Genomic DNA, 27,536 nt, shown 5'->3' on the forward strand with positions numbered 1-27,536 from the left:
GCATTTGAAGTGAAAATAGGCTATTTCAGAAATAATTTGCCGCTAAAAGTACTTCAATGCGTTCAGCAGAAGCGGAGTTATCGGCAGTCAAACAACCGCCTCCGCTGTGCTCCTGTTCTTTTTCAATGCCTTGCACTGCAAAGGCGCAGTGGGGCGGGCCCACAATGCTCCGCCTTCTAAATGTCACCGTGGCGCGCAGCTCAAGTTTCATTTTGGATGTTAACGTACACGCCACGACTTCTGCCTTTGGTGCCTATGCCACGCTAAGCATAAGTCAAACGCTGTTGCCCTCAGCGGGCTGCAGTTTGCTTAGCCAGTGGACCCGTGGCAGGACCTCGTGGCAACCATGGTATCTATGCAGTGTATCCGTCTACAGCTTGATGTCAGCTATCGGCCAATAGCAGCAGTCTAAGGGAATGGTGAAATAAAGCGTCCAATGATGAAATAAGGCACCTAGAAAAGACTGAGGACAGGGCCTTCTGTTGAAAGGAGAGCGTTTGAGAGAAAGGTGACTTTGCAATCTGCTTGCAAGCTCCACGCACTGCGTACGACAGCAAAACTTGGCTGAGATGTTCACAACAATGTGTGCTACCCGTGGACTATGTTATTTCATCAAGCCCAAGGGGTGGAGGGCCCCTTTAAGTAGGCCCACAAATTACCAGGTATTCAAATTTTGCCTACACATAGGTGTGGTTGATGGTGTCGAAAAGCTTTATTTAAATCATCAATACAGCCTACTATTAAAAATTCTTTTATGCTATCAGTAAATTTTATCAGGGCTAACTCTGTTGATAAATGTGTAAAAATCGAATTTTTGGGTTGAATGGTTCATTTTTGTTTATGCAGAAGTGAAACAAATGGCACTGATAATGGCAAATGCTCTTTTGGTGTGGTCCTCACTTTCCTATCTGACAAAAGGATAAAACCTTCTGCAGACTAATAAAGCGCGAACATGTACTGGTTTGTCAGTGATGCTGAAAGAGTTACTGATGAGTTTTTTAATAATTTTACAAAACACATGGTGGAATGATTGTCAGGTGATAATTAGACAAAATCTTTTAATCTCTTTTAAACAGAGGTATTACTTGTTTTTTAGATCTAGGTGTAAGCCATGTTCTATCATAGCAGTGACAGATGGCACCACCATTCTGTCATGGCAAGATTGACTTTTTAGTGGTGTTGGTTGCTACATATGACATGCACTTCAGCAAGTAATGAAACGAGGAAGTAATGCTCACAAATGTGATCTTAGCCACATAATGCCAAACACATCATATTTGCAACCTTGAAAGGCTCATTTAAGCAGTAATGGAAAAGCCTGAGTAGTGTTCTTGATAGGCTGGAGCCAAGTTTTAGTTATGGATAGCATAGCAAACCAATTAATAATAATTCATCACTATACAGATACATAGAACTTCATTAAAAGCATCCTGAGAAGTGCCGCACCTTAGGGCGATACCACAGGCCGCTCCCATGTGGGGACAAACCTAACCGCCTCATCGCACCCTCTCGGGAGAGCCCAAAGCGACAATGGTATTCCGAGCTCTTGATGGCCGAGTTCCAATTCTGTTCAGTGATGTCCTTATCCTGGTGGTGTCCCTCTCGTAACGAGGGACACCACCAGGACATGCGATCTAAATTGCATGTCCCCCCGCATCTAGGACACTGTGAGCTAAAAACATCCAGGAATAAACAGTGCATGAAGGCCAGACTAGGATAAGAGCTAGTCTGAAGCATCCTAAGGGTCATAGCCTGAGCTCTTGTGAGCTTTTTATGTGGTGGAGGAAAGATTCTACTTTGCAGATAGAAATGTGGAGTGAATTCATTAAAGGTGAACAGAGTGTCCCAGAACTCATGGACAAGGCTCCTCCTCCGATGCAGAGAGTTAGTATGCGTGCCTGGGAGTGGGCAATGTCATTGAGGTTGATGAGAGAGTCCAGATATGGCAGGGCATATGGTGCTTCTGTTCAATGATTTTAGCATAGCACGATGAAAAATCCATTACCGAAATGTATGGCAGCACAGCCTGCATTGTTGGAACAAATAACCCATCATGCTATCATTCATATGGGATCTATAGATGTGGCTCCGGAGATTACACCCTGTTCACTTATGTTAGGATGATAATGTCAATTTTTAATTAGAATAACATGTGTTTTTCTTATAAAAATGTATTCTCCATAGCCAGTAACACAACCGACCCTAGTCGACCACTCTTTCAAGAACTGCAAATATTACCGGTATCAATTGCATACAAACTAAAGATAGCTCAAATAATAAACACAGTAAAAGAACTGTTTACACTGTTTAGATCACTGCTGAGACAAACACGAGCCGCGGCTAATATTAGATTTAACCTACCACCTTGTCATAACACTTACGGTCAAAGGCTATTAGAGTATGATGGTGCTCAGGTATGGAATGAGATTCCCGATGACATCAAACTCAAACATAATTTTTCGGTCTTATTGAACAACGTTTTTCTTGTCTGTCCAGAACTGTGGGACTAAATACTTTTGTGTTTGGTTTTGTATATTCATAAACCTATCTTTTGTTGTTTTCCAGAATATGTATGTGCTTTACATATTTGCAATACCGCTATTGTAGTAGTATCTCACGTCTTTTTGTACATGTTTGAATGTCTGCCATTCCTTTAGTGAATATCTTGTATTTGGACCTTTCACTAGCCGAGCTGGCTATGGGTCCAATCATGTTTTGTTGTGTTGGTTGCATCAAATAAAATGATGTTGATGATGAAAAAAAAATGGTAATAAAGTTGTTTCAGTTTTCGTTGATTTGGAATGGTGTATGGGCTTTGTGCGGTTAAGCTGAAAGCACTTCGAAATGTGGCCTTTGAGCAAAATTTGAGTGGTAGTCAGCCAGCAGCTTAGCTGGAACATTTGCATACATCTAGCACTTATTATCACACAACACTTGGTATAGTGGCATCAAAACACATTGCATGTGCCATGGAGGGCATTGTTGAATACTATGTGTAACCGCAGCATTTGTGTTTGTACTTGTGCCTCTGGCAGTGGGTCCTCCTGACCTCAGTCCAGGTCGTCGTCTGTGCTGTGGCTGCTTCACCCGAAACCTTCACCTGCTGGTCTCGGTGGACGTGCTCTTCTGGCCATTGGTCGCCCTGCCTCTCTACGTGGCCATAGGTACAGCCCTGTGTTAAGCAACTTTCCAGCCTTTTGCATTTACGAAGGGTCTGTAACGCATAAAAGCGCACGAGTACAAGATATCTGTGTCGAGGCACGACACGCAAGACATGCATGCACGCATGTACCTGACCTGGAAGTTGTAAGTGCAAAATGTAATAATCTCCACCTCAACCCCCGTGTACACCGAGATACTTTTGAGTGATGCAGTGGCACCCAGCTGTATAGCGCGATACCTGCACAGACTCACTTCAACTCAGTCTCAGCCTGAAATCCTTGAGGATTCACTTTAGTTGATTTAGACTCGTGTATCTCAGGGTCCAAGTGGTTTTCAAGTGCTGTTGGAAACGGGACACAGCACACAGTAGTGTAAACACACAAAAAGGGCATTTATTGCTCTATCTGTTCAACAGTGCCAACTAAGTTAAACATATATAAAGGGAACATTTCCTAGATGGCGACTCAGTGGTGTATCAAGGACATTCAGCTCATTATGCAAGGGTACCAAGCAAGTATGTGACGCCCCCTCGGGCATAATCTTGGTTCGCCCGCCAAGCTCGGTGGCCTGCTAAAGCTCGGCAGGGAACATTGGTCACCGCACCACAATAAACACCGACGAGCACGGCTGCTCGCCGGTCAGTAATCATTCAGCACCACCACGCTGCGGAGCGTCCGTCTATCAGAGGGTGCCAGAAGCCCTCCCTTGTTCACGACCCGGGGTGGATCGTGACACTGGCGACGAGGATGGGATCCTCGTGACACTGACGAGATGGCGACAAGTACCTACGGAGCGCCCCACGCCGCCGCGAGCGGCGAAACACCGCCCCCCATTGCTGTTGCCATGCCGCTGTACAGAAGGCTCGAGCCGTTCGAGGGAGATGGGTCCGCCTGGCAAATTTACGAGGAGCAAGTCCACATGTTCTTCCGGGCAAACGACACACCCGAGGCCAAACAGCGGGACATTTTCCTGGCCAGCTGCGGGACCCGCGTCTTCAGCCTCTTGCTCGACCTTCTGAAGCCAGCCACGCCGCATGTTAAGACGCTGGGTGAGCTGCTTGCCATACTGCGCTCGCATTTTAACCCAGCACCGTCCACACTAATGGAGCGTTTCCGCTTCAACAACCGGAGCCGTCGGGAAGGAGAGACCCTCGGGCAATTCGTTGCTGCGCTACGAGGGTTAGTGAGTGCCTGCGCCTTCGGGGACCAACTGGACTCGCTGCTCCGGGACCGTTTCGTCTGCGGAATCAACAACCCCGCCATGCAGAGGCGACTCCTGGAGCTTCCCGACCCGTCGCTGGACGACGCCGTGAAGGCAGCGCTGGCAATGGAAGCTGCCGCCAACGACGCCGGCGAGATTTCCCGTGCGACTGGCTCACCGTCGGTGGAAGCGGCGGTCAACAAGTTCACGACAAAGGGCAGTACCTGCGGTCGCTGTGGTGGTGCCCACTCCCCTTCACAGTGCCAGTTCTCTCAAGCACAATACTTTACATGCGGGAAAACTGGGCACCTGGCACGTGTATGCCGAAAGGGGAGGACGAACAGCAAGCAGCAGCCTGATTCAAGCCCAGGTACAACACAAGCCCGCGGCCAGGGTAGCCGTCGCAAGGGTACACGGCGGGGGCATGCGGCAGCAAGCTCAAGTTCTTCCGCGGCCAGGCTCCACGTCGTGGCCGAGGACCCGCCGATTTTCGACATGGGGCACACAGGCTTTGTACCGTCGTCTGTGCCGCCATACATGCTGACCGTCGAAATCTGCGGGCACCCCATTTCCATGGAGCTGGACACAGGGGCCAGCGTGTCTGTAATGGCCGGGAAGCTCTTCAAGCGTACCTTCCCCGGCGTGTCCGTCGAGGCTTCGGGCGTGATGCTGCGCAGCTCCTCCGGGCAACTCTCCCAGGTCCAGGGCCAGGCACAGGTCAGCATTCGTTTTGGCGACAGGAAAGCAACCCTTCCCCTTTACTTAACCAAGGGGTTGTCGCCGACGCTGCTGGGCCGAAACTGGATTCATGTACTGGACATTCGTCTGCCAGAGTACCCGGAAGCCAGCCTGCATGTGGTGCAGAGCTGCCAAATCTGTTAGGAGCATCAGCGAGCCTCGCGTAATGTGGAAAGCACCCCTAATGTGGAAAGCAGCCTCCCCGCGCTTGGAGGACCTGCAGAGCCAGCTCGAGGAACAGCGGGAGCTGGCATCGGCACGGCTGCTGGAGCTGGAGCAGCTTCAGCTTGACCACAAGGAGGCCCTGAAGACGGTGGAGCGGCTGCGGATAGAGCTGCGGTCGCTGCCCGAGAGCCTGGTGGTGAGCACGGCAGAGTACAAGTGCCTGCAGAGCCAGTTCTCTGTGCTGTACAACGAGAGCAGGCAACTCAAGACTCAGCTGGACGAGTGTCGCTCCTTGCTGTCGACAGCCAAAAACTCGCACCTTCGCCACATTGAGCAGATAGAAAGCGAGGAGCTGGTTGTCCAGAAGAAGCTTCGCTCGGAGGTCATCCGCCTCGAGGACAACATCGCATAGATTCATCGAGAGTATGAGAATCTACGCATTGAGTTTGAGGCGTCGTCGGTGTCCAGCGAGCAGGCTCAGCCAATCAACCGGGAGATGCGGCACATTATAACGAGCCTGCAGAGCCGCAACAGGCAGCTCAAGAGCGAGGTCTCCCGCAGCAAGCGCAAGCTGCGCAAGGCCCAATCAGAGAAGCAGAAGCAGAAGCTGGCTGCTGACCAAGGGTGCCGTCCCGGGCCTTTTGCCAGAGTCGGGAGCTCCAGTTGTCGCCAGGAACTTCCGTCCTGGCCCACCCTGGTCTGCCGGACAGGTGGTGTCTCCTGCCAGCGCCTCATCGCTGCTCATCCACATGCCAGATGGGGCCATGTGGCACAGACACGCCGACCATGTCAGACATTGCCTCGGGACCTGGCCAGCACCCTCGACTGCCACTGAGTTCCAGCCGGCAGGAGGACTAGCGGCAGCACCAGTAGCTTCCAGCGGAGTACCACCTACCTCGGAGGCGGCAACCATAGCCAGTGGTGCGGCACCCGTTAGACCGGTGTCGAGCTCGGCACCACTCACGAGGCCGACCACTACGGACCCTCCGGATGGAGCGAGGCTGGCCCAGGCAGCACCCGGCATTGCCACACCTGACCCGACCCGTCGACACTGGTGCCCAGGCGGAGTACTTGACGGCGGAGGCCACCAGACCGTTACTCGCCTGGATAGCAGGCAGCATCGACCCAGCTAGGATGGAGGCAGAGCCTCATATTGTGAACATGGACGTTTGTTTTTCATCTAACAAACAAACTGGGGGTAAGGGGGTGTAGCAAGTATGTGACGGCCCCTCGGGCATAATCTTGGTTCGCCCGCCAAGCTCGGTGGCCTGCTAAAGCTCGGCAGGGAACATAGGTCACCGCACCACAATAAACACCGACGAGCACGGCTGCTCGCCGGTCAGTAATCATTCAGCACCACCACGCTGCGGATCGTCCGTCTATCGGAGGGTACCAGAAACCCTCCCTTGTTCACGACCCAGGGTGGATCGTGACAGTCCACCTATGCCATGCCATGCCCTGAAGCCAAACGGAAAGCTTTCACGAGACAGTTGCACTAAGTGCACCGGTGAGCGCATGGTCGGTCTACACGCGCTGCCATCCCACAGCCAAAAAGAGAAGGAAGCAAGTTCCTCTCGCACCCGAGTTATCCACGGCGTCAGGTAGCACTCACATCCCAATACTCATGCCATTGCTCATTGCAGCTGCATAGTTACATACAACAGCAACTCCAACTATTGCTTGTGTGTCGTGCAAGGAAACCGAGTGTAAGAGCAGGCTGTGCAGAAAGGACAAATGTCAAGGGATGTGAGAAAGGCCCACACGACTCAATGAGCAGGTTTGCCGACATTTTGTAGAGGCAATGAAAATAGTTTTTCTCTGATAACACAGCCCCCATTGTGAGGAAGCAGGAGCCACTACCTGCTCCATGGCTTATGTTCCACCATCCAAATGCCACTGTGTGTCTGCATCTAATCATGCGAATGGAGTGTTGATCGACCTGCCGTAAGCAAAACTGTGAACTCCATTTGGGGTCTGCAGTGACGACTAGCTCCCACTCCTTGGTATTTACGTCAGCCAACACAAGAGGTGTGCGAATATTGGCTATATTGATGATGAATCAAATAATCCTTACCGTTTGATTCATAATTGATTCTGAAATTCTCTATATGAGTTTGATGAATACTTAATTCAGTTCGAATGTAAGGGATTACAAATGATTGACCCAATTCTAACATGCACCTTTTATTTATTCTGATTTTAAAAAATTGGGCAGAAAAGTTTCTGCACGGTCAATCGAACACTGTTCCCAAACTTTTGTGGAGCTTCTATACTTTACTGCATAACCCAAGTGTATTGTGGCGAAGCTGACTTCAAAATGACTCTCTGTCAAAGCTGACTTTAGCGCAGAAAGGTGGGCTAGTTGGTGTTGATGCATTTGCTGTGACATAGTTGCTAGTGCAAACAAGACTTAAAAAAAAAAGAATAACGCTCTGTCCTGTCCCACGTTTTTTTTTCTGTTAGTCTTTTATGCACTAGTAACTATGTCACAACAAGTGCAGAGTTTGAATAACCAGCCGCCATTATGCAACAGATTTTAAATCATTGCCGATGTTTTCTGCCAAAAATAGGGGTGTGTGTTAGATTTATACTTCCTTTAGGATCTTTGATGTCATTTTTACATTAGTTTTCTACTTTGGACACATAGAAAGTAGGCGTGCATTTGATTCGGAGACATGTTAGAATCGGGCAAATACTACCAAATGTATCGGCAGTGTGTTTGGCACCTTTTCTCCATCTTGTTTAATTTGAACCGCCGGATAATACAGTCAGTTTCGTCGGTACCAAGGTCGCATTAATGGAAGTAGACTATCTTATTTTGTTTAGAGATGAGAAAATATTCTGTACAGTCAACGACCGATAATTCGGACTCCGCGGGGAACTTAAATAAGTCCGGATTATTGAATGTTTGAAAAAATGAATTTATCCAGAAGAGATCACTTTATTTACGTTTTAAGGCCCCTGTGCATGGAACAAATGGTTGATGCATTGCTGCACACAATTCTGCTTACGTGCAACCAAGTCCGCCTCTATTTCTGCCAGTTTGGAGTTTTGCTGTACGCCGTTGCAAGGACTGCAAAGGCTTGAGTCACATCTGCATGTGGAAGGCTCCAGAGCACACGGCACATCATCATCCAAGCCATTGTTCGACGGTGGGAGAACTTGCTCAATTATTTCATTGTTCAGTTCGGCACACAATGAAACTGCGCTGTCAATGCCTGCAAAGTCTTTAAGTCTAACGGCGGCAGAAACAGGCACACCACAGCCTAGTGGGTCATCAATGATGTCCACATTTGAGCTCGTTGTGGTAGGCGGCAGTTCAGCCTCTTCAGTTGCGGAGTTGGGCTCATTCGGACTGTGACTCAAGGTTCATTTGGAGTCGAATTGCAAGGGCACCATTGGTGCCATTTGACACGGCCCATCTATAACTTCACGAGAAAAACTTCTTGGAGCCAGCAGAGTGCTATCTCAAACACAAGCTAAACAAACAAGCACAGCATTGCAGAACGCTGTCCGCAATGCAGACTCAACAAACAGAATGGCAATAGGGGGCCATGCGCGGGGGGTGCCAGAAAAGGACGTGATGATCGTGGTGTTGATGCGACCTCACAATTCAGGCAAAGCCTTTAAGATTGGCAGTTGCAGTCTAAATTTGAGGCGTAGAGTGGCGACCAAGGCAAGCCCTTGGACCAAGGCAAGCCCTCTAGCCTGTAATCTCTGAGGCCATACTTGGTGTATCATCGAGTTTGCCACGGAAGATAATGGCGGCAGAGTTGGCATATGCTACAGCCACGGATGGAGTATCGAATGTAGAGCTGGCGGCTGTCCAAAATATTGGTTGCCTTTACACATTAAGTCTATGGGGCCATTGGCGGTGTCACGATGCTGTCCGTATTACCGAGCATGTCCGGATTGTTGGCGTCCCATATCAGTCGGTGACTGTATTTATACAAAAGTTGTTGTTTTTCTTCTTATGCAGTTGAACCCATAAATAACACAATTGACGGGAAAATCGAAAAAATTATCTTTAACGAGAATTTCATTGTTGCAAAACGAGACAGCACAGGTGGGAAATGTATCACAATCTTTACTGTCAAAATTCCATTAGCTTACATTGTCAAGCCGTGCTTAAGCCTATCGAGCCGCATTGCCTACAACACAAAGTGTGCCTCATGTGTCGAACAGTGATGGGGGCACTGCCATGGAGCAGTATGGTAAACCACTTTCGGAAATAATATCACTATTGCAAAATTTCCCGTTACTCGGCACCAGATACGGTGCGACTGCATGCCATGAATGCAACAGAATTCCTCCAGTGCATGCTGTAGCCCATACACGGCGACACGTCTGGTGCACAGCTCATAAGTGATTGTATTTCGTATCCCCTAAAGTGATCGACCGAAAATACAGCCCCTTCGCACAAATCTGCATCTGGCAATGCTGAATCCACACGAGGCCTGTTGATGGCACCTAAATCAGCATTCTTGAAGCAGAGTTCATGAATTCTTGAGCGGTCACTTTCTGAGTCACAGTACAGTCCCAGCTACAGAGCCACAATCAATTAATGACTACTTACCTCTGCAATATGGAAGGCCACTAGTACCATTATCAAAGCTGTCTTATCTCCATCACTTCCATTCTGTTTGCTCATGCTTTCTTTTTTCTCTGCTTGCCACAAGTGCCAATTGAATTATTCTCACCTCTATTTTGTGCCCAGGACCATGGTTTGTGGGTGAGATGGTGGAGGGCCACTTGGGTGCCTGCTTTGTCTGGGGCATCATTGTCTACGGCAGATTCCTGCCCGGTGGACTCTCCTACTTCTATGGCATGGTTTTTGTGAGTGCTGTCACATTTCTGCCTCATATGGTTTTATATGTGGTTAAAGGTGTTTATTAAAAGCAATGCTAGCCTTTTTTCAAATGCCCACATTGCCATTTTTGCATGGAGCATTTAGTAGCAGAAGAAGCTGTAATTTACACCATTTGAAAAGATAAAGCAATTGTTGTCCACCCAACAGTAACATTTATTTATTTATTTATTTATTTATTTATTTATTACGTAAACTCACATTTGCTCCAAGAGCATTATAGCGGGGGGGAAATACAGTCGAACCCACTTCTAATGATACCGGTTCTAACACTATATCGGTTATAAGAATGAAAAGCTGCTGCACCATAGACTTTTCTATGTTTTCCATGGTGAAATAACCCGCTTACTACAATGCCCTGACGCCGGATTATTGGTTATAAAGATGAAGTCTGGTTGCTGGGTGTCCGAGCGGAAAGGTAGTGAAATACGAAATCCTTGAAAAGAAAAAAAAGAAAAAGAAATTCAAGCCGCTGCACAATGGGCCGCTGTTCCAACAGCTGCCGCGCGCTCATTTTCCAGCCATCTCCGCGCAGCTCTCTCTTGTCGCCCTTCCACCCTTCCGAACACGAATGGGCTGCGCCCATAGCTCTACGCCGCTCCACCTTCCAAAACATAAGTGGACCGCGCCAACTGCACCACAAAAATACTCAAGCGAACGCAGTGAAGAGGTCAGAGTCAGGAGAAAGAAAGAAAAAAAATTCATTTATCGACTGACAACGATACACAAATTAAAAGAAAGACAAAAACACTAACACACATGCACTTAATATAGATCAATGATGACGACAAAAGAAATACAACGAGCAATTAACTGTGGATATCAAAACTAACACTACACAAGAATACACTTAATGGTGTTCCACTAAAGCTCTAGAGTTAAAAAAACAAAACAAATGATGGCATCCACATGGCCGGGCAGCAGCAGCAAGTCCATAAAGGGTGGCGTAGGCAGCAGAGCTTTCCTGAAGAACACCGGCGAGCCGATCTCGTTGCAGTTGAAGCCATTGCTGGGCTGGGTTTCCTGGAGTCTAGATCTGACTCCGTCTCTCGAGCAGGTAGAGCTAACTTGAGGGGAACTACCATAAGCTTCGTTGCAGACATTGGTTATTCGTCTCTTACGTGAGCTAGACACTCAAAGTTCAGACACGGCTAGGCGGCCCAAGTGATACTGGATGGCACTAGCTCCTCGACGCTTCTCAGCAGATCATAGGTTCAACATCTAGACTGCTTAGCTAGGTCCAAAACCTGCGTTTAAATAACTTATCCTCTCCCTATTTCCCTGGGTCGGGGAACGGCAGATATTGGTGACGATCCAATTAAGTTCACCCAATTTTATCGCGGCTCCTCCCAAGGTCTTGGTCATGCCCTTTTGATTAGGGGCAAGGGAACGAGTGATTTCTTCGCTGCTGATAGAGGTTGTGCACTCGCATTGCGCCACACAGGCACATACACACGCACTTGAGTCCATGGTGGGCCTCTATTGTCCGTTCAAAAGCCCAGAAGAAACGACGCTAGCCGGCCATACGGCGTTAACCGTTCTGACACACATACACTGTCAGCACTTCGTGGACATGGGATTGCACAGAGACACGACATATTTCGGGGTATTTGCATCCCTGCCATCTTATCAAGCTTCTCAATGCACGCGCGGGGCAGAGAATACACAGGGGTTCCTACAAACAGCTGTCAGGGTGTCATGGTCGCGCTGACAACAACAACAAAAAAGGATAATAATAATCTCTAAACCTGTTCTCGACTTTTTTTCGGCCGCTTGCCCGAGTGGCTGGCAATGCCAGTCTTGCTCGCTGGTTCCTATATTCATGGCCTTTAGGCGCCTGTTGATCGGTGCTTCGCCAACTCGAATAATGCCGCACCGTGACAGACGGAGAAGATAGATTATGACAGCTAGATTAGAAAAATCAGTCGTCTTGTTGACAAAGACGTGGCAGCAGCCCATCAGTCATGGTGCTTCAGTGTTGAGCACTGAGCTTTTGCATCGGCTTGCCCAGTGGCTACTAACAGTTCCTTGCAGCCAAAGTCAGCTGTGAAGGTGGATAATCATTTCAACGAAGTAATGGGTGTAAGCAAGTGCGGCTCCCCTTTCAACTTCATTATAGCAAGGTTTTACTGTATTCGTATGATGTAAAAACTCACCACTTTATATGTTCAAGAGATGAAAGCGTACAATGCATTTTCTTGAATTGCTTGGAAGATGTATTCTCAGTGAACATTGAATAAAGAACTGCCTCTGCATGTCTATGGAATCATGTTCTTTCCAGTACATGGTGGTGATGATGGCACGCCTTACATTACTGTACGTTACTGGGTCCTGACAGCATGCAGAAAAACTTTCCCCTCAACTTTGAAAAAAGAACTGCTTCTACATGTGTATGGGATCATGTTCTTTCCAGTACAGGGTGGTGTTAATGGTGGGCCTTACATTATTGTATGTTACTGGACAGCATACGGAAAAAGCATTTGGCTGTTCATCACACTGACATCAATGTCAGTGGCGTAGCCAGAAATTTCGTTCGGGGGAGGCTCACACTGGAGCTCGGCGTGCTCACTGAATTTGTCGAGGGATCAAATACGTGAATAATAACTGCATTGCAATTGCCAAAGATGCTGCAAACAAATTCTTGAACACTACGCGCTGTCAAGACAAGTAAAATATGTATTTTTGCATAAAAGAATATATTCTTATGTCCTAAAAATTGTGCCAAAAATAACTGATATCAAGGCTTCTATGTTGTTGGTCTATTTATTAAGAAAGAAAATATAATATGAACTTTAGAACTATATCAGTGCGAAACCAGCAAAGCAGTGCATGCCGCTGATATGATAAATGTAAAGGCCGTGAAATGAACAAGTTGAGGACAAATATGTTAAGGATACTTTGTCATTCGAAAGCCTAGTTTAGATTTTTGTACATATGCAACGGCCAGGGAAAAATCTCAGTGAAGCTGTCCTTCATTTCAATGTACTGCGCAGGAGCAGCTCTCACCGGTTGCATACTGTAATTGCACCGAAATCGTAGTCGCAACAGAGATCACATATAAAAAGCAGCAGTTCTGCAAAATATGCATTAGAAATTCGAAGTACAATGGAATACACAAGTGCCAAGATAAAGATTGTTAAAAGGCAAAAGAAAGTGTCTCTGGAAACAAAGTTCACTGCATGTATCCACAAAACCTTGCAGCAAGATATGTAAATATACGCATAAGTAACCAGTAAATCTACGTATCTTAGCAAAAGTCACTTTATACAGGGTGTTTCAGCTAATTTTATCCAGAGCTTAAAAATATGCCGATACACTCTAAGGCGACGTGACCAAGTGCATGTTACTCACTTTTGTACATAGTGTGTTAGGCTATATGTTGTATTTTGCTTAATTAGATTTTTAGTCAAGATTATTAAACCAACTTCTTAAGTAACGAAGTTAGGGAAAAAATTCCACTTAGAAAATTGAAGAGCGGTTTGCAAAGCGTCCGAATAAACAGTTTCTGTCTTTCTATATATATATTAGGTATTAGTGTATTTTAGCTTACATGCCCGCGAACTACAAGACTAGTGACATGCCCGCTTGCGCGTCGTGATTGCACTGCTCTTCAACGTTCATCGCACAAACAGTCATAGGCGCGCTACCACTTAAAAGGCGACAGGGCAACCACGTAGGCGTCGGCTGTGCCATTTACGCCAGCGATGTGCTCCCCTCACAAAGGTTCGTTATAGCGATAAGCAGACGCAGCTGTAAGCAAATTGAACATCCCTAAATAAAAAAAACTCAGTTTTCAGAAGGCTGAAAATGGTGGAATGAGAGTATCATTAATGACCAGACGCAGTCTTTCACTGAACTTACGTTTATTTTTCATGCGCTTTCACAGCAAGCGCTCTAAGAGGTCACCTTCTGCAGCGATACAACACTGGGATCTCCTGAGAAGGCCTGCTGTCGCTGCCTTGAGCACCATCTGTGAAATGCTGGGGCAGACTTCAATTATCGTCTCCCGTAAGGCTTCTGGAGTCGTCGTTTCCGTCGTGTATACGGGATCCTTAATATAGGCCCAGAAGAAAAAGTAAAAAGGGTTGAGGTTGGGTGACCTTGCCGCCCACAGGACAGGCCCGTTTCTCCCTATCCATTGCACTGGGAAGGTAACATCAAGCCATGTTCGTGCTTGACTGAAGGTGTGGGCTGGGGCCCCGTCGCACTGATACCACATTGCGTCAAGCCGGCCTAGTGGCATGTTGCAGCAGAAGTCTTCAACCTGCCCTTTGAGGAACTGACATAGATCTTGCCGGTCAGAGTGTTGTTAAAAACATTGGGCCAATGTCTGTGTTCTCATATATTCCGCACCAAACGTTAAAGGACCACTGATATTGGTGGCGGGATATTCCTAGCCAGTGTGGATTTTGCTCACTTCTATAGTGTGCGTTGTGGACATTTACTTGGCAATTTCAGGAAAAGTTCATCTCGTCAGTCCGGATACCTTGGTGAGAAAGTCAGAATCCTGCTCCTCCTGAATCAAAATCCCATTTGCAAAGTTGAGTCTCTTTTAAAGATCCCTTGACTCCAGGCATTGATGCAACTGCAGGTGATAAGGGTGCAGTCCAGCTGTTTTCAAAATCATCCAGGCAGTTGTGTTGGACACACCGAGCTGTGCGCTCACGCTGCACGTGCTAGCATGTGGATTAGCTACCATTAAAGACAAAACGTTGTAACGAACCTCATTATTTATGACTCAAGCTCTCTGCCTCTTTTTTGTGAAGCTGCCCGTTTGCTTCAGCGACTCGTAGGTGTTGAACATTGTCATCGGGCTCAGTCGCGTACCCTGGTGCCAGCTTCGAAATATTCTTGTAGCCTGCCGTCTCTGTCTGCTTGCAGCTACTAGGGCAAGGATCATGTTTGCTTTTTCCTTGTTGGAAAAAGGCATCACCAAATTGCTCGCACTTTAGCGGCCGATGCACGATAGTCTGTTTATCGCTTGTGGTGTTCTCCTCCCGTGCTCTTGGGACAAAGGAACGACAACACAGTGGTGCAAACAATCACAAGGGCATTTATTGCACCTTCTATAGATCAATGCCTGCTAGCCGAGTTGCTATCCACAAAACATGCTGATGGGCGCGCGACAAATCTAGAAGTCCGACTCACCACGACCGGATTGCGAGCGAATATGTTCGCCCCATGCTGGATCCCAACGCCTGGTCGTTCGCGTGTACGGTCACGCGAATGGTGGCGCGTTCGAAGGCGGCCACGCGAGACAGTCTCGCCGAAGCATGGGTCGGCGCCCGTGCGGGACGTCCGCGCCCCTCGACGATCTCGAACCAAAGCGCGAGCGCCTTGTCTTCCAGCGCCCAAGTAGCCCCGCCTGTCGGCGGCGTTAGCAGCGCAACACTCGCGCCATCTCTCGCACTGCGCCTCAACCACTCCGACCGCCGCGGGCGCCAGGCCACGCGAGCCGTGCGGGAAAACCAACATATCAGGGGATGCGTGAGAGTCGCGCATCCCCACACGCTGTCTGGAATTACCACCTACCACTACAACCACGTCCATCAGTCACGTTACACAGCACAGGAGATAACGGTTGCTAGCTTAAATCGAACAGCCAACGCTTGCGTCGCTGCTCTGTCGCTTTTTAAGTGGCAGCTAGTGCACCTATGGCTGTTTGTGCGCGGAAAGCTTGGGAGCAGTGCAATCACGACACACAAGCGGTCATGTCACGCTGTTTTTTGTATTTCACGGCAATCCGCAGTGAGCTGAAAAACACTAATACTTGATAGATAGAAAGACAGAAACTGTTTATTCGGATGCTTTGCAAAGTGCTCTGAAACTTTCTAATTGGAATTTCTTTCCTAGCTTCGTTGCTTCAGAAGTTAGTTAATTAATCTTGACTAATTATCTAATTAAACAAAATACAAAAACAACTACACAATGCATACGAAAGCGAGCAACATGCATTTAGTCGTGTCGTCTTAGAGTGCATCGGCATCTATTTAAACTCTGGCTAAAGTTAGCTAAAACACCCTGTATAATGCGTCAAACAAGGCAAACATGTTGCGCAATCACAGATTCACAGATCACAGAATCCTAAGGCCCACACCCCCCCTCCCTCCACTCCCCCGATGCATCGCGCGCGACGGAAGGCGGCGCACTTCCTTCCCGCTTTTCTCCGTTGCGCACACAAGACTGACCAACCATCGCCGGCTCCCCCCTCCACTCCCTCCCCCTGCTACGCTTTCACTCGCACATACAGCATGCGGCGCGCGCTGACGATGTTATCGCCCTTGCACTTCATACGGAGCATGACGGCGACGACAGGAATGCGCCTTGAGTGTCCACCTAATTGCTATCGCAATAATATAGTAAGAGTATCCGGCAAGTGAGGAGTCCCATGGCCCATTACTTTTCGCAAAAGTAGTAACAAAATTGAACTTTCAGCATGCGATGATTCGCTGCGCAGCAACAATATCTTTTTGTGCGTGTGTGTGTGGGGGGGGGGGGGGGCACCGAAATGAAGAAACGCAAAGGAATTATCTTGGCCACAATGGAATGCCTACTTGGGGCACCTAATGTAGCCACCTAAGGAATATCCAAGAAAATGTGAGACGCTTGGTCCACAGAGAACCATATGCATGCTGCTCATTATCCTACACTGGCGAGATAAGACTTTTCGTAGACATTGCGATAACATAGAAACGATGGTGATGCCCTCAAGCGAATGCGTCGCAATCTGTCGAGTCCCCACAATGGTGACGGCGAGCGACCATTGTTTCTTTTTCTCGTCTGCTAGCCAGAAAGCATCCAAAACTTTCCGAGGCCGAAATCCGCTCGGCCAGAGAATATGCGCACCGCAGTGCGCCACGCGGTTGTCAGGGCAACACATGAAAAACGCATGACCTCTGGCTGGCTCTGGTAGCCCGCGGGTAGCGAGAACAAGAAAATTGTAGAGGCTCAATGTGTCCTCGCAAATAAAATTCAAAGTAGAAAAATAAATAAGAATGCAGTTACCTTTGCTGGCTTTAGTGTCTTGACATGCGTGGATGCCTTGGCGCAGGTGAAAAGGATGTTATTGTTTTCTGTGACGATGGCAAATATGAACCATCACAACGCTTCGTCTCATCGGAACTTGCCAACTTGTCTGATAGTGTATTGAGTTGGCTTGTTTCGTTGAATGGTCCGATGTACGACTTTAGAAAAGTATATGCATCTTTGGCATCAAATGTTAATAAAAACAATAAACCTACAAAGATCCGGAAATGAAAACGTAAAGCATGACTTTGGAAATGTCAATGCACCTTTCGCATCAAAACATTATGTGATTTTTATACCTCTAAAGTTTCTTAATTGAAATCCATGCGCTCCGTAGATTCTGCGGCCTCTGCGAGATGCCGCGGCGGGCCCGCTCGCCATCAAAGCGCCCTTGAAACTTTGTGCTCTGATGGGGCTGCTTGCGTTATGTGACTCCAGGTGCATGTGCGTCACCACAAAATCCAGCCCGTGTTCACAATCTTCGCGCCGAAATGTTTTTTCGGGCGCGAAAAATACATTCTAGAGAAAATCCAGAATGATTTCCGGTGCCGTGGGCTGTTTTGGTTGGTGGTGCGTCACAGCACGAAAAAATTTCGACGGGGGCTGAAGGCCCATAAGCACCCCCCCCCCCCCCCTGGCTACGCCCCTGATCAATGTACAATGCACACACGGATATTTCCACCAATTGATTACAAAGTTTCTGAAAAAGTTTATGTAAGGTAAGAGACCCAGGAACCGAGTTGCTCGAAAGTATTCATGGTGAAATTTGTAGCACGAACAATGAACAAGGACGCAGAGAAGGTGGACACACGAGCGCTTACTCACAACTGTTCATTTTTGGAAAGAGACAGAACATAAAAGCACCAGCTACCTGCACTGAGCATTTGCAAAACGAGTCATCAATTTTTATAAAAACAGATTACAAAGGTTCAAGCAGTATTCAAGAATACAAATTCTTTGTCAGTGATAGCAACTGATGGCTGACTGATGAATTTTTCAGAAAAGCACACCTTCTTATTTGGAACGCTTCTGTAATTTCACATTTTAATTTATTTTTATATGGAAGCAAAATATCAGGGTCAAAAAATGCTGGTTCACAATGACATAGGTTACTCGCTGTTTGAACTCTTGTAATCTGTTTTTATAAAAATTGATGACTCGTTTTGCACATGATCAGTGCAGATAGCTGGTGCTTTTATGTTCTGTATCTTTCCAAAAATAAACGGTTGTGAGTAAGTGCTAGTGTGTCCACCTTCTCTGCGTCCTTGTCCATTGTGCACGCTACGAATTTCACCATGAATACTTACCAACTCACCTAACTGTCAGTTCTGTTCCTCAAAAGATTTAAGCTCATCTATTTATATAAAAGAGCTCTAGCTTTGTCACCCTGCTAGTAGTTTTGGGGCTGTCACACCTAAAAATTTAACATAACTTGTCTTGTGCACATGTGTTATTTTTCCTTTCTTTCCTACTTTCTCTCTTTTTCTTTCTTTTCTGCCTTTTTTTTCCAACATTGCTTTTGTACCAACACCAACTAGTCCAGGAGTGCTATTCTGCCATATTGTCAAATTCTGTAATGGCAGGATATTGAGCCAATCATTTACGCTGTAGCAGCCCTCTCAGCCAATCTGAGCTGACAAGATGGTGGTTTAGACAATACGGAGGAACTTATCAATGTCCAGAATAGCATCCCAGCATTCCTCAACTTTCTCAAACCTCAATGGGGTTAACTTTTGCAGATTGCGATGTGCTATGTGCCATTGGTGTGCTGCCTGGGATGCACACTGTGGCGAAGGCGCCAGGCATTGCGTGCGGGCGCCGCAAACCCAGCAGTGAGTGCGCTGCCACTGGTGGCTGTGCTGGCCCTCCAGTGCCTCTGGGCAGCCCTGTTTGTCCTTGCCTATGGCTACCTGGCACTGATCTTTGGCTTCCTGCTTGTCGGCGCACCCGTCGTCTCTGTCATCAGCTGGCAGCGGGCGCGTACACTGCCCTACCACCGGCTCGAAAAGTTCGAGCGGTTTGTAGGCGGTGGCGCAGCCAGCAATGGCGCGGCCAATAGCAAAGCTGGTTCCAGCTGACAGCCGCCCGCTTCCATTCCTTCTTCACCGTAGCTTCTTTTTCAATCTTACCGGTTGTAATATCCTCTTCGTAAAATGTCATGTTGTGATCTCTAGTCATTTCTTATTAGTTAGGCTGTGCATCCCTGTACGTTTGAGCCATTGGCGAAAGCTTATGTTAACCCTTTGTTTACTGTAGGAAATGACAAAGGTTTCACCGAATTTACCAGAAATGTGGTGTGCAGATGGCTATGTTTCTAGTGAAAGAATTTAAGCAACCCATAATAAACACAGACTATATACAATAGAGCTTACGTTGACATGCGCTGTCCTCTAGTGTTGAGTACTGCAACTAAAAGCAAGCTGGGTATATACAGTCATAATGGCTTCACACTGTGAGTTATATTCCTCGTGAAAACTATGCACGTCATTGGTTATAGTGGTGTAAATTCTGATGTCAGCTATAACCAACATCTATAATTGCTAGAGAAAGGGTTAAAGCAGCTGGTGTAAATTGGGGTAAATTGGTTTGCACTTGAAAATGATCTATTGTATCTTAGTGCTCTTAGACCATTTTCAAGCTTCTGCCAAGACTTCACACAACAACAGAAGTGACAAGCAGATGTGATTCTAACAAGGTATTCAAGAAATCTTGAGAGTGTGCCAGGTTTCACATGACATTTTTCACAGCTGAGCAGATTGAAGAGTTGTGGCTACGACTTTGTCTTGGGGCTTAACCATGAACAGTACTTGGGTGTTGTGCCACACAGAAGTGCTACACTGGAAAGCTTTGGAGGCAGTGGTTCTAACTTGCTTCACATGATTTTTAGGCAAGAGATGAACAAACTTGGATGGCTAAAGTGAGTACGCTTTAACTTGGCAGGAGGGACAGACCTGCCCGAACTTGGATGCAAGAGATGCTGGTGGCCTTTAGAACTACTTGGCTTTTAGTTTAGTTGGTACTAGCTGAAGAATGTAATTACCATTGGACTACAGTTAAACTTTGATATAACGAATTTCAGTATAACATAATTCTCGATATAATGAAGTATTACATTTTTTATTAGTTCTTGTCCGTGGAACAGCATATATTTTGCAGGTCAATATAATGAAGCATGTTTATACATGATTTCAATATAATGAAATTTCACTGCCACCGGGAATGAATACTGAGACAACAAATGGATACTTCTGTGGATGCAGATTATCAAGTGGTTCAATAACATGTGGCTGCTTGCGAATGCACTTTTCAAATTGCCCGCCACGTGGCCAAGAGCAACCATCGAAACAGAGCAGCATCATGTTTCGTATAAAGTCCACATGTGATAATATCCTATCGTGTCCTGTGTGCTGTATGCTTTAGGTGCTAGTGAAAGCGTGCAAGGATGCACCAAGAAGGGTAGTGGCTCGATGAGCGCCATCTTTCCAAGCAAGCAAAGGGAAATAGGGGAAGGGAGCAAGCTCGCCATAACATGACCAAGCACGCACGAGGGTTGGAAGGAAGGGCACAGGGGGCAGGTTGGCAGACGTCTCCTTTGCTAGCGTGGCCGTGGCTGCGCATAGCTGAGCACATACGCAGCTCACGCGCCCTGCTTTAGAGGTAATCTGCCGCTTGAGCAAAGACTGGACAAGCTTAGATGGTGTGGCATCATGTGCTGTCTTTCTGCGCATTTAGCACTGGAGGTTGCATAATCTTGAGTTCCAGAAACATGTTGAAAAGAGACGCAGACGACGCAGTCACTTCCTGCTGCCAGCACTTTTCATGATAGCATCGTCCCATTGGGGGCAACACTATTAGCCGCGAGGGTGGGAGTGGACGCAAAAGCATAGCTGGCTTTGCTTTTTACCGCCAATTTGATATTGTCGACAAGGCATAAAACCATATGTTTCATCGAAGACACTCAAATTTAACAAAATGATTTTTCTCATTCAAATTTGCTTCTTTCAATTTCCCGATAATTCAAAAAAATTTTGGCGCCACTTCATGTAAGAAAAAAATCCATCGGCTGCTCTACTTATTTGCATAAAAGATAGAATTTAAATATAATAAAATTCCTGTATAAAGAAGCAAATTGCCAATTTTACTGACTTTGTTAGATTGAGGTTTAACTGTAATAGACACTAGAATAAAGATGAGGAAACACTGACGATCCACTCATGTCACCATTGGTGTTTTACTGGCTGTTTGTTTTGGCTTGCGTTATCTTGATCGAACACAGGTCCTTATAGCTGTACTAAAACACACTCGTCAAATGAAATAAAGTAGTGTTGGTTATGGTGTTTTGGGGCCCTCAACGATCCAAGGGAGCTGTATGGGCTCTGAAATATCAGAATCAATATTACAGTAGACTTCCGTTAATTAAACTCTGGTTAATTCGATCCTGACCAACGGTCCCGGCCAGTGCCCATGCATTTCTATGAGCCCAAACTTTCCTTATTTAAATCCTAAAATTGGCCTTTGCCAGATAATTCGAATCTGACCATGAGCACACACATGCCTGACCCCTGTGGTGACCCCAATAGTGACCCCTCTAGTGGCAGTCTTGGTGGAGCTTAGGCGACAATGAATGCGTTGAACACATCATCTCCTGTCGAAAGTGCCTATTCTTGGCCTGCCATGGGAAGGTTTTCAAGCAATAATCGTAGGTCACATTGTCTGATAAAGACATTTGCTTGACATATACCTGATATTTACCTCTGCGTGCCCTCATAAAAAGGGGACACACTTTTGATTCGTGTGCATGTTAGAATCGGGAAAATACTGCCAATTGAATCGGCAGTGTGTTTTGTCTTTTTTTTTTTTCACCTTTTTTAATTCAACCAGCTGCATAATTGATCTATTTCATCGGTCCCATGAGGGTCGAAATAACGGAAGTCAACTGTATCTTACAATACTCATGTGAGCCTTGAAACGCCAGAATCACTTTTATTTTTTATTTTATTTGGCAAGTATGTTTAGTTCAGTTATGGTCCTTTCTCGTCAGATGGGTTTCCGTTGAAAATGAGACTATAGGTCTCTATAGTAACCTTGCTAAACTACAAGTACACTTTTTCTCAAGGGAAATACTTAGCTTTCATGCACTTCTGATGAATGTTGATTAATGCAGTTACGAGGACACTTGTTAAATCTCTGATGTTAGTGTTTGAACCACTATGGTAATTCTATTTTTTTAGAACTTGCTTTTGTTTTACAAGAGAATTAAGACCTGCATTTTACAAGAGAGTTCAGCAGCTTAAAGGGGTGTCCATCCAACCTGACTTTGTGCTTTAAAGTATTTTGTTCTACATATAAAAAAAATGTTTTGATGTACATCCAGTTTGTTGAATTTATTAAACTATTTCATTCAGTATTTGATTATCCTAAATATTTGCACAGCTTTTCCATGAATAAGCTGTCACATTTAAAATGACACCTGCTGACCTACCGCGGCGCCGTTTCCCCATCCGCTTTCTTGGGTATTCATGTTTCCTAGTAGAATCCTCGGAGTGTTAGCCAGTTCCACCACTCACAGACCTTGGTAGCAGATGTTGCGGGATCGTTCTCCACCTGTGGCAAGTTGTTTCTTCATCCACTTTCATTTCAATTAATTTATCGTTGTATTTCATTTATTAAGCACAAGTAATTTCCCCTATGTTGTCCTTGGTGTCAGTGTTTGTTGGCTTCTTATATGATTAATAAATATTGGGCCCCTTGGTTAACCCCCTTTCTTCTCGTTTACCTGCTGACCTGTAACATTTACACCCTCCTCAAATGCTACCAAGAGAGCTCATGAGCTTCTCCTGAATTTGTGGCGAAAAAGTGCAGCTCGGTGTGATTCTCTGTATATCTATTTTCATTTACTGCACTGACTTTCCAGCTTAATGCATCCATCTTGTGCTGTTAAAATGATCTCTAGGAAAGGAAACCACTAGTACAGGCTTTCCTGCACAATTCACTATAAACTGCTGCAAGTATGTATTTGTGTAAACTAATTAAAGGGACACTAAGGAGAAACTCTAGATTAGTTTAGACTGATAAAGTACATTTTGAGAAACATGTTTTCATCAATCTTATGGTAAGGGATTGATTACTAGCAGAGAAAACGAAGGGCAAACTTTCAGGCTCTGAATTTTGCCCCCAGCACTAGTATGTCGGTGGGACATCACTGATTTCACATGTTTTAAGTTTTTTGTATTTGGGTCTTTGTGGCCCACTAAGAGCTATCGTACCTTGCCAAGTTCAGTCTTTGGCTCCTTTAGAATACAATTTGCCATCTGTAAAAAATTATCTGTGCTCAAGCAGATGTCATCAAAATTGATGAGGCCACAGCAAGCAAGTATGGAACTTTGAGGCAGTGTTACCACCCGTATTTTGTTTTTTACATCCTTTCCGACTTTCCAATCCTCCTGCCGTAGTAAAAGCAGTTTTTTTTGCTATTTTGGAGGGTAAGCTAAACAAGTGTCCCAAAGCAATAGTATAGAGCAGGACCAGGGTTATGATTCTATATTTAGTTGACCCGGCACTTAACTTGCTTAATGTGCAAGATCTATTGAATGTCGGGACTAACAACGGATCAAGTTACTTTTCTTTCTAGTGTTTTTTTAGGTTATGTGCACCTTAAAAATGCCACCAGCACCTGACATCTATGTCGCTGTGCGTAACTGAATCCACGAGTTCTATGCTGAGAAAACATGTAGGAAATTGGAGATAGTGCCTGTGTGCCCCTCAAGCACAGGAATTGTGTGCAATTTGCTCATTTGTATTAACTTTATCCCCTTGGCTTTAAGCATTCTTGTCATTTCTTGCACTTTCTCGAGCTCATTTTTCATGGTTAACTTACTATATAGCAGCAATTCGCCTCGCTTATTAGTGTGTAATTGCAATTATTCATCCATTTTCAAAAATTATAAGAAAAATTGTTTTCATTTTCATAAGTTGCTTACCCGTTGGGTGTATTGGTAGCCATATATTATACTAACTCTATGACACATTACTTCAAAATTGTATTAGTGGTTCACTAAATATTATGCGAGAAAATGGTTTGCTTTGGATGTGAAGTGTTAAGTATTAACTGGGTCTAGAGATATTGAGAGGCAAGTACATAGTTCCATGGTGGATGAATGATATCAGCACCATAATTTCCTCTAGTTGTCTTAGTTTTAAGGTCTATAAATAAGCAATGTTCTAGTTGACCACAGCAGAATCTATATGTCAGTCTTTCTCAAAATTTTGCCACTGTTGCTGCTTTGCAATGTTTGGTGCACCTTTCAGCATAGTATGAAATGTTGTTGGTTAACTTTGGCCATGCACTGATGCTTACCAGTCCACATTAAACTGGTACTGTAGTTTACATTTGGTTTGACATTGTACATTGTACATTGGTATGACATTACTTTTCTTACTTTTTTCTTTTTCTTTTTTACTGTCTGCCACACCTGTCAAGTCACATTTTCATTACGTCAAGTGTTTGTATGCATATTGCAGATCAATAGAGTATACAGACAACAGTTGATATTTCTGTTTACTATTTAATTATATGTTGATGTACACTGGTATCCGGTACCCTTGTGGCTTGTGCCAGTTAGTAGGCCAAATTGGGTCCTGGGCACGGCCATAGGTGTAGCACCAAAACGGGCTGCTGGGCCAGTTGGTACGTGATCTTAGCTAAAAACTGAGCCTAAAAATGAGACAAGACAAGGGAGACAATTGGAGAGGCTAGCAGTACCCTTCCAGTTTTCTCTCTTGCCCTGTGTTGTTTTTGTGCTTGGTTTTTAGCTCTAAATGGGTATTGCCAATTTGTACCTTTCTTACAGTAAAGGAATGTTCAAAGAATTAAGTGCTTGTAGCCATGCAAAAGGAATAGTACTAAAATCTTCTCAATTGTCTTGTGCTCAAAAGCAACAGAGCTGGACTGTATGTGCTCTCTGTTTCACAAAAGATGTGTCACTGATCTTTGAAACAATTGTGTGACGGTGATCATTTGCAATCGAAAAGTTAAAGATCTGTCAGGCCCTCTGAAGAGAGGATTCCATTATTAAAAGAATGAAAGTAAACCTTATATACAAGCTATTTACATGGCAATCAGTTTGTCTTGAAGCTAAACCATTTTACCTCTTTGAACATAAGGTGCTTGAAATTAACCCAGAGTCCCTCACTACGGCATGCCTCATAATCATATTGGGGTTTTGGCTCATACAACCTCGGGATTAAATTTTTTTATTATTTCTCTTCATAGTAAAGGGCAGTAGTGATCAAAACGAGCCAGGTGTCATTGCCAGATCCATTATTAGCTAAGCAGGCTTGAATATGCAACATTCAAGCATCAGAGAAAGAGGAATGTTTAGTTGCACAGTCGAACCTCGTTATAACAGTCACATCCAACATGAAAACACCATCATTATTTCCAGTATTCATTATACATGTATATTCATTACATGTTAATATCAGCAATAAATGTTTTAGATATATGCTTCTTATATCTGATAATTTGTTATATCTCTGTTCATGGGGTGTACAAATACTTAAGATTTTGAATACAGATAGTATACTTGTTGTTATTCAATTCCTATTTATTTGTGAATTCAGTGTTCGAAGTTGTCAAATATTCATTTATTTTTGAGTATAAGGGATAATACTTATTTGAGTGTGCAGGGAGAAAACCAGCTGCTAGCTGAGGGCAGCAGTTCCTCCAGAGAATGCACGGTGTTATCTTCTGCTCAATAATTTGCACTCCTTCAGTAAGGATGCCGTGTCTTTAAGCAGTCTATGAATTTATATTTTCAGACAAGGCTATTTATTATTCGGTAAAAATCTTGGTCACGTTTGCAAACATTTAAATAAAATGTTGTGCAGTGCTGTAGTAATACACTTGGCTCCGTCAACATCTGGTGACATGCTGTTATGTTTCATGACTGTCATTGTCATGGTGCACCAGATGCAATCTCCTGACCAAAACTGTCCAAAATAGATATATCTTCAGATTTTACCTATGCCCGAGTCGCACCTCTAACCTTGGAAAATGAAAAATGCTTTCTTCTTCCAAATGAAGCTTAGAGAATGGAATAAAGGTAAGCACAAACTTCAAACGTTATGGAAAGAAAGACAGAGTTCCATCCCATTTGAAGTTTGTGGTTTCCTTTATTCCATTCAGTAATGAACCAACTAGCCCAGCAACGCATTTTGTTAAAATGAAGCTTAGTTTTGCGGTACTGAGACGTAGGCAGAGTTGTATGTTGCGTGGATATGTTCTTATTGGTGTTGTTCTTCTCAGCTTCCTCTACGTGCATGCAAAACTCACTTTCCGAAAGCACACACAAAATCTTTCAGTGAGAAAATGAAAGTGCACTCTGTCTTGCATGAAATTTTAACAAAAAGGAAACTGGATATGGTACGTTAAGTCTTTGTGGTAGCCTCAGCCCTGAGAAAACTGTTTCCAGATCAATTCCTTGCATCTTGTGTTAAGATTACATTTACAGATGCAAGGTCTATGCAACTGCCTCGTTAGAAGTTTTTATTTTTATTCCATGGGTCTGCTAACCTTTCTCTTTACTCAATGCATTCATATTGTGTACAGGCCTGTGGGCTGTGCTTCTGCACAACTCTCTGTGACAGTGGAGGGAGAGCTACACGGCCAAAGCTTCTGCTCAAGTTACAGTGCAATGCAGTCTGGCAGGATTTGATAGTGCTTCAGTTTCTTGGAATAGATACTGAATCAGGGTAGATTCCACATCTGACAGCTTTGCATTTGCCTAAATGCTGAAGTGAAAATGGGAAAAAGTGAAAATATTGAATGGTGTATTTTGTCTTAAATTTATTATAAGAACTGTAGTAAATAAGATGTTTGTTTCCTGTTTCCCAGCTTAAACTAATGTGAATGAGAATTTAAAATTGTTTTTCAGCAGCACTCTTGTGTGCACTTTACCTCCGTAGCTTTCCCTCTGTTGCCACAGAAACTTGACTGTGAGTACGACCATGTTGCAGCTTAGGCTTGCATCCATCTGTGATGTTAGTCACCAGCAGAGTAGCAGTATTAGTATTGCATGGTGCCTCACCTCAATAATAAAGAAATGTTCTTGGTTGTGTACATGTGACTCCTCTTCACTAACTGTCAATCTTGTGTGCCAATGCACACATTTGTATAACTGTACTGCCTTGCACTTTTGTGTGCTCCTTGCACATGTGCTTATGCAAACGTGTGTTTGTAGGGGAGCAAGAAGGCAGTAATGAACCCCCCCCCCCCCCCTTCTTTCCTTCCTGGGAATCCCCGGGCCATGTGGCCAAACAGCAATAGCTGACTTTCAAGAAGCTCTGAATCATGCAAGTTCAGAGGAAACATTTTGTG

General features: G+C 45.2%; 1 protein-coding gene across 3 annotated transcripts in view; it reads left to right on the forward strand.

The window, feature by feature from the left end:
* LOC126545153 (transmembrane protein 62-like) overlaps positions 1-27,536 on the forward strand; it is a 97,555-nt gene that overhangs the window by 42,990 nt on the left and 27,029 nt on the right. For 2 of the 3 annotated variants that reach the window (XM_055078278.1, XM_055078279.2), the window contains exons 12-13: positions 3,036-3,164; positions 9,983-10,101. In XM_055078278.1, coding sequence (XP_054934253.1) covers positions 3,036-3,164; positions 9,983-10,101 — 248 coding nt within the window. Of the gene's footprint in view, positions 1-3,035; positions 3,165-9,982; positions 10,102-18,897; positions 27,279-27,536 lie in introns of those variants that run through there. The other variant, XM_050192913.2, reaches the window with a different exon arrangement.

Source organism: Dermacentor andersoni, chromosome 10 (assembly GCF_023375885.2).
Source record: "Dermacentor andersoni chromosome 10, qqDerAnde1_hic_scaffold, whole genome shotgun sequence".
Lineage (NCBI taxonomy): Eukaryota > Metazoa > Arthropoda > Arachnida > Ixodida > Ixodidae > Dermacentor > Dermacentor andersoni.